Source organism: Echinococcus granulosus (assembly GCF_000524195.1).
Source record: "Echinococcus granulosus chromosome Unknown EG_S00020, whole genome shotgun sequence".
Lineage (NCBI taxonomy): Eukaryota > Metazoa > Platyhelminthes > Cestoda > Cyclophyllidea > Taeniidae > Echinococcus > Echinococcus granulosus.
In genome coordinates, this window is record NW_020170400.1 from 203,759 (window position 1) to 211,670 (window position 7,912).

The following is a 7,912-nucleotide window of genomic DNA, read 5'->3' on the forward strand; positions in this document are numbered from 1 at the left end:
GCCCACCTGGCGTTTAAAGTGAGCTGAGGATTGTTTGTTGGGTAGGTCAAGCAAAATAGTTCCAATTTTGTGACAATAAAGAGCTAAATAATTTAGTGCCTGCGCTATGAAAATTTGAAAAGTGTGCTTTTAATATCAAGAGGCTGAATTTTGTTTGCCTCCATGTCACTGAGAAATGCCTCGCTTCAAGGATTCTTTAATAAGGTAAAGAATCGCTTCTGTTTTTTTTTTTCAAAATCAATGGAAAAGGTTTAGAACTGACTTGTAGTTTCCTTAATTAAGGCCATTTTATTGATGAACGAGACGTAAAATATATTCCCTGCATTCCATTTTATCATTGTTAACACGCTTAGCAGGGAATCAAACGGTAAAATAAAGTGAGATGGTATCTTGACTAAAAGATGACAGATTTACAATACTGATCTAATAAAAAACTAATCGTCTGGTTTCGTAATCGAGCCCAAAAGTCCCCGACAAAGCATGATTCAACAAGAATAATTTTCCGCTGAATTATGTGACACCAGTTTGGGAGGCTCGCTAATGGCTAAAGAAGCCCCATGGGGATATCGACAAGGACTAGATGACCTAGCCTCCAGAGACTGAGAAATATACATCGTTAAGCATCCACACTACGCAATTCTACTCGGCCCTTTGAAAGTAATTTTTTGTGTACCTTGTGGTCACTTTTATGCCTTAGCTGTCGTGAGGCACCATATGTAGGGAGAAATGCTAGCTTCTTCATTACTGCTGGTGTGCATTATCAAGTTAGATCCCACTTTGGAGTATTGCCTTTTTCTTTAAGGCGATATGGGCCAGGAAGACCTTTTATTTGGAGTTTATGTAAAAGGCTGGACGGTATTCATTCCTTTTGAATCAAGACCCTTTTTCTGGATAGAAAAGGGAATAGGAATAAAGTTAGCTAAACTAGTAATTCGCAACCATTTGTGTCATATTTTTTCTTCTCCATTTACCCCTCTCTGGCCTGCATTACCTTCCCCACAGTTGTTTGCAAATGGATAAACAGGAGTGCCATATATCCAGGCCGCTAGTAAATTGTAATTCGTAAACATTTCATAAGGAGATATTTTCACCCTTTTTGCATCCGACCTTGTTCTATAAGTACTGACCATGTTGAAGAAAAAGGAGTTAAAGTATGCGGCAAGTCAGAGTCCTGTCTACCCGACTCCTCTGTTGTGAGTTTACACAGAATCAACCATCCACAGCAGACGACATGCCTCTATATCTTTTAAGTTTGGCACTTTGTAAGGCAAATTTTGAGGTTAATAGTCTTCTGGGGTGAATTTACCTACATTTGCTGCCAATTCACTATCCTGGATTACTTCCAATGGAAAGATAAGAGAGCGGAAGCAAAGTAATGCCAATGACCGCGTAGGCAAATGTAAGATGATCAAATGAATTTCTTACGGAGTTTTCTCCATAAAAATGTAATATCTGAAATGTGACTTATAAAGTGTTTTATTCGATAAATAAATCTTTTCTCAACGGAATGCATATTTGTTGGTTTTTTTACCTGTGAAGTAACAGCAGAATGGTCCCGATTTCTACTTACCGTCACTTTCAAAATCTTATATTTGATGCGTGACTGTCGAATGTTAGGTGAAGGTGAAAAGCACTTAAAGACAAACTGTCAGGGGAGTACTGAAAATGAGAATAGGAAGGGGGTACTATCCCCCTCCCTCCATTCAATTCTTAAACGTGGTTGTATGTCTTGCTCAGTCTTGCGAGGAAAGCACTTACCTCGGACTGCTTAACAAACTCGAATTATTTGCGAAAAAGATTTTTTCATCTTCAACCTTCGAGTTATGTAGTATAGCGTTGGGATTGCGTGGTGGATCGTTTGGGGCTAACTAATGATGCGTTTTTTGTTTGATGAATTATGGAATACAAAAGCTCTTTTTTTGTTTGGCACCCAACCCAGTCCATATCCCCCATCCATCAGGTTCAACCCAAATTTTTAGTGCAAGAGTCCAGGAAAAAAGAGGTCGGTGCAGAGCACAACAAATAGTAGTAAGCCACATGATACAGGCTCATTAACAGTTGAACACTGTACAGGTGTTGCTACTCATTAAAACGAGTCATGATGGTAGACACTATCAAAAGATTTGCAAATTTTCCGTAAAATGCTGTTGCTTAATTTTATAGACTTACTTAACCGTCTGTTTTACTTCACACGTGATAGACATTGAGGAAAGATTATCATCCACCTAGAGGAAAAGATCAAGTGGAAAAATGGGATCTTTTTTCTGCTATCTCAGTGTGTAAATCGCCTCAAGGGTCAGGTTTTCGAGAAAAAAAGTTGTAAAAATTTGGGACTTTTAGACATTCTTTCAAGTAGTGATTTCTCACGTAAATGTTTCCCTTCCGACAATTTGGGGTTTATTGAGCTTTAGCTACTTGACATTCAGATAGAACTTTGTTAGAACCAATTCCCCTTACAGCTCAGCATATACTCACTAGACGTCAATGTCAGGCCTTTTCAATCATTTCTGGCCGTCGTTTTCCGCCAACGAGTCCTATATAAAAGCGGGTTTAGACTTATGACAGAAGGAAGTGTCGTACCGATACTTCGTGTACATAAAGCACGGTCCATACAATTTTAGCGGGCCGTAACCCTCAACCGTAGGAATATCCTCCACTCACCTAGATCACTCAAACTAAGAAACTCTTGAAAAAAATTAGCGCTACTTTTAGAAGGAAAATGTGCACTGGATTTAACATGTGGAAACGAATTGTGCCTCACTCCCTCTCCACAATTTAGGAGTAAAATGTAAAAGACTATGTCGTCTTGGCATGGATACCAAGGCAATGGAGGAAAAAGTGTAAACAGTATTTTTTCCACTTTCTATTTCGAAAAAATCTACTTTCCCAATTCTTTAAATTCATCCTAATCTGTTTTTGTTCGAAAAAGCCACATTCATGCAAAATGACATCGTCAAAAAGCAAACTTTTAAATTTATGAGTATTTCTTTAAGATTATTGAGAGATTAATGAAGTAAATATTTAAAATAAACTTAAAAAAGCTGGATTTTAGAAAATGGAATAGTTGACGGATGCGAAATTTTTTTGAGGAAAAAATATGAGGCAGCTTTTTACTACTAACAAAGTACTAACGGTTTTAAACATTTTGGTTAATGGACCTCAACCATGGGAAATTACACCAAATGTTAACATAGAGAGTGCGGTGCATTCCTCTAACTCTTTTCTTGAAAATGGTAATTAAATAAGTTGATCCTTTTTTCCGTCTTTAGGGTGATTTAGAAGCCTTGGAGGAGAATATGGAGGATAACGAGGGGGTGACGGAGAAGGAGAAACAGAATCTTGGAAAACTCCAATTTTCTCTCGACTACGATTTCACAAAAGGCGAGGTATGTGAGTGTGTGATTTCTGTGGGCTACTACTGCTGGAGGTGTTGTCGCCAATGGGTAGTTTAATGGGAAGTTTTGAAAGGCGACATCATTTGTCTCATCTCGCTTCAATTCAAATGATTACCAGCTTATTTCAAACAACTCAAATGGACTGCGTGATGGCAAAATCATTATAAAAAGTTATATTTATTATTGGATAAGATCACAAATTGATGTCCTTCCTTTATTATACCTCGAATCATTCAACACAGATGGGTAATTCATACGGTGACGTAAACCAACTACGTTATTTTAGAGTATTCTTCAAAAAGAAGTTCTGCCCACTTTTTGAAGGTGGAGTAAAGTGGCATCCCAACCCATCGCCCATTGTGGTTAATTACTCATTTTTAACCAATCGGTTAGGTGTTCAGTGGTTGTCGAGTTTTGTTCGGGGTCCAAAATATGCTAGCAAACTTTTAGCAGGTTAAAAAAAAGATCTTGCACTCTTTTTAAAAATTTTTGAAAAAACAAACCTCAAAATAGCCCTATTTACAAATACGACAGTGCATAAAAACTATAGAGCAGAGAAAAAATTTCGCTTTTATTATAAAAAAGGACTTAGGCGTTGACCATTTTAAATCTAGACGAATTTTTTCTACCATCTTGTGAAGAACGAAGTAAAATTTGTCATTTACCATTAGCATGGTGATGTTTCACTAATTTGGCTTTAAAATGCCGCCCTAATCCCGATCATCTAGGACAAGGAATAGAATGATCATACCGGTGCATTGGAACGACACGGAAGGGAGAAGGGAAGATAATCAAAAACATACAAAGCTCACGAAGTAGATCAGGCAATAAGTGGGGCATTAAAATTTTTTTTCGGGTAAAATAAAATAGTGAGCTTGTAATAAGTGAGAAAAATTAAAAGAAATTTGTTTGCTTTAAAGCATTACAACATCACATTTTTCCCTCAAAAACTTTTAATAAAACATCTTTTAATATTTAAGCATCTTTGCAGATTAAAAATGCTGAGATAATTTCAGAAGACTTTTTCCTTTTCAGCTGACAGTAGGGGTGATTCAGGCGACAGATCTGCCAGGAATGGATATGTCCGGCACCTCTGATCCCTACGTGAAAGTGTATCTCATGCCGGAGAAAAAGAAATTTGAGACCAAGGTTCATCGCAAAACACTAAATCCCGTATTTAACGAGACCTTCTTATTCAAGGTTAGTTGTTGAATCTCGAGCTGCTGCTTTTATAGTGTCAAAATGAGATGAGAGACGTTTTTTCCTTAATCGGAAGGCCCAGACAGTGGCGTCTTCATGAATTAGTGAATCATTCGATTCGATTTCAAACAAATTCAGGGAGCCGTAACTTTCTTGTTAAGCGTAACATTTTTAATTTCCTCCATGAATGCCTCTCTTGCTAGCCAATCAAAGGAGTCGAGCGAAGGGCAGTGCTGGGACATAATGAGATCGCATTTGAAAAGAAAGCGTGATAAACTGTTTGCAATAAATGTTGGAAGAGGGGTAAAACAAGCAAAACTATTTTTAAATGGCATTTGGTTTTTAAAAAACTGACTTTTAGAATGCTTACTGTCTGATGGAGAGCGATAAGGCTCATCATTAATTGGTGTGCAAAAAACGACAGAAATTCTCAACTTTTTTCTCCAACAATTCATGCTAAAAGTGAAAACTAATCGGGTTTTGCGATAGCAACTTTTAAAAATCCCATCAATTTGGAATTACTTTCCCCATTCTAGTGAGAAAATAGGATTTTAACAAGTTGAGAGCAAATATGAGTGGCTTGAGGCTACAATTGCTTTTGGCAACGGTTTACTTTCAGTTGTTCTAGCTCGAAATGCCAAATTAAGTAAAAGTTTTTGACAAGCTCAGGAAACTGGTCACCTGAAACACCAAAGAGTGGTTCCATTAATATTCCTGACACCGTCTAATCCCGCAAAGTTCGGTTATTTACTCTACTTGTGTGTAGGAATTAAATTGACCTCCCATTCTTTTTTTCTCACGAACCTAACCTGCAATGTCATCACAACGTAGAGGGGTGATGAGATAAACACGATATGCTAGCCATATGCCTGATGGTAATTTTACCATTAATGTCCGTCTCGATCTTAGCAACAACGAACTACTTGAATTGTAGTTAACGCTGTGATTGGTTTATACGACCTGCAGGGGCATGCAGTTGTCCCCAGCACTGACCAATGAGTGAGGCGTATTGGTGTACAATTTGGTGTTGCCCTTTGAATTCTCCACTTTACTGCTAGAAAATGGGTAGCGGGGGAGGCGGTTCTTGCGCTGGAAATAATTACCTTCAATATGGCGAATTCCTCCTTCATGCAGCATTAAATAAGTTAAAAATGCATAAAATAGACGCTGTTAGGCTCGACCTAACGAGAGTTGATGGGCGCTGTGAAAGATGTGGCACCTCCTCAGCAATGTTTATTGTCTGTAACAGGTAAACCTGTCAAGGATTGACGGAATTTGTGCCTGATGGATAAGCATGGAGTTAATTAAGGGTACGAAATTATCAGGTCAAAGAAGGTCAACGGTTTCAGCTTACTCTAAGTCTGGTTTCAGGATGGCCAAACAGGGTTCTTACCGTGTGACCTGAGAGGTTAAAATTTAGCATAGTATTTTTCCTTGTGCTCTAAATCATCCATCAACTTTACCACGTTAAGGCTATTCCTTTTAGCAACCCCTTGAAAAAAGGCAGCTCGTTATTTTACTCGGTTTTACAATAGGCAGTAAGGTTTAACTTTGGATGCAGTATTCGGCGATAAGTTACTTTAGAAATCCGCAAAATGTCTATTGTAAACTCGGATACTTTCTGATTTTCAGATTCTATGACGTGAATACTTCCAAATAACTTATTTAAAGTACTTAAGTGGATAAAACAAGTAAATAAATTGCATGAGTTGTACCTATTTCAAGACAATTTTTTTCGGAAAGCCCAAAATGGAAATTCACTAGTGGAAATGAAAAATATGATATAACATTTGTATGCACAGCTTAAGAATCTCTGAAGCTTTAAACTCGCATGTAATTCTGCATGTCATATATCCGCCAAATGTCTCTATAACTCGAGTTTGTGAACACACCAATGAAGACTATGTTAGTTCAGCGGTTCTTGCATTTCCTATTAATTACACTCCTGTATTTCCAGAACCCCATTCCCCTTTATAGACCTACAAAAAATACTGATTTTGTAAGTGAGGAGTGAGGAATTTTGACTGACCTCTAAACCCGTTATCCAGGCGAGCATTTAGCTTAACTGACTGGGAGGATTGTTTGTTTTCAAATGCGCTCCCTGCTATGATTGGTCACTTTGCTCGATTTGTACTAATTGTTTTCGTACTTATTTTTCGGCACTTTGTTCCAGAAATTTCTGTCCAAAAACATTCACTTGTGCGTTATAGGTTCCTTATGCCGAGGTTGCAGGAAAAACTCTCCGTTTTAACGTTTTTGATTTTGACCGGTTTTCGAAACACGACCAAATTGGACAAATCGTCGTACCCCTCGGCTCGGTTGATTTAGCGCGCGTGATCGAGGAATGGCGGGATCTGTTACCACCAGATGACGACGAAAAGGTGACCAAGTTGTTCCTGATTTCGTTATTCTACGTTCTCGACTGATATTGCAATAATAATGAATTTTGTCTGTAGGAGAACAAGCTTGGAGACATTTGTTTCTCTCTGCGATATGTGCCCACAGCTGGAAAACTAACTGTCAATATCTTAGAGGCAAAGAATTTGAAGAAAATGGATGTTGGTGGTCTATCAGGTTAGCTTCAGTTGGTTCTCTCTCTTACTGAAAATGCTGAGTGGTAGTATAGGTGAACTCATCCTTTTCCGACAGATCCCTATGTGAAATTGTCCCTGATGCTTGGAGGCAAACGAATCAAGAAGAAGAAAACCACTATTAAGAAGTGCACGCTAAATCCATATTACAATGAATCATTCGCCTTTGAAATTCCGTTTGAACATATTCAGGTGAGATTACTTACTTATGCCTGAGTCGTTTGAAGGCTTAAACCATTTAGTTCACTCTTGATTCGACTTTTTCATAACAGAAAGTAATGCTAATTGTGACGGTGGTTGATTACGATCGAATCGGGACTTCGGAGGCGATTGGTCGAGTAGTGCTCGGTTGTAATGCCCAAGGTGCAGGCCTCCGTCATTGGTCCGATATGCTAGCCAATCCGCGCCGACCAATAGCACAGTGGCACACACTGCAAGAGATGCCAGAGAAGGGTTAACCTTCCTCTCTCTCTCTCTCTCTCGTCTCAGCCAATCTTCTGCCCGACTCGTTCGCTCTACGTCTCTCTCCTTTTGCCAGGCCGATCACGTGAACAAAAAAGTACGCACGCACTACCTGGCGCCAACTCAAATACAACTGTGTGCGTATCGTGTCATAGTGGTGTCCCTCGTCCTCCGTTTTCGCTTAGCTGTCCTCCTTTCCCCGCCCCACCTCCGTTACATCTAGTTGATTGTCGCTGGTTAACACTGTCTCTGCAGTCCCCATCC

The 7,912-nt window shown here is 38.9% G+C and overlaps 1 protein-coding gene across 1 annotated transcript in view; it reads left to right on the forward strand. All coding sequences in view use genetic code 11, as the record gives it.

Moving 5' to 3' along the window:
- EGR_03681 (Synaptotagmin-1) overlaps window positions 1-7,644 on the forward strand; it is a gene marked incomplete at both ends in the record, with an annotated part of 11,474 nt that extends 3,830 nt beyond the window's left edge. Inside the window, 6 exons of the mRNA XM_024492930.1 lie at window positions 3,270-3,386; window positions 4,431-4,595; window positions 6,806-6,976; window positions 7,052-7,169; window positions 7,245-7,378; window positions 7,459-7,644. Coding sequence (XP_024352587.1) covers window positions 3,270-3,386; window positions 4,431-4,595; window positions 6,806-6,976; window positions 7,052-7,169; window positions 7,245-7,378; window positions 7,459-7,644 — 891 coding nt within the window. The remainder of the gene's footprint in view (window positions 1-3,269; window positions 3,387-4,430; window positions 4,596-6,805; window positions 6,977-7,051; window positions 7,170-7,244; window positions 7,379-7,458) is intronic.
- Between the last annotated feature and the right edge of the window lie 268 nt (window positions 7,645-7,912).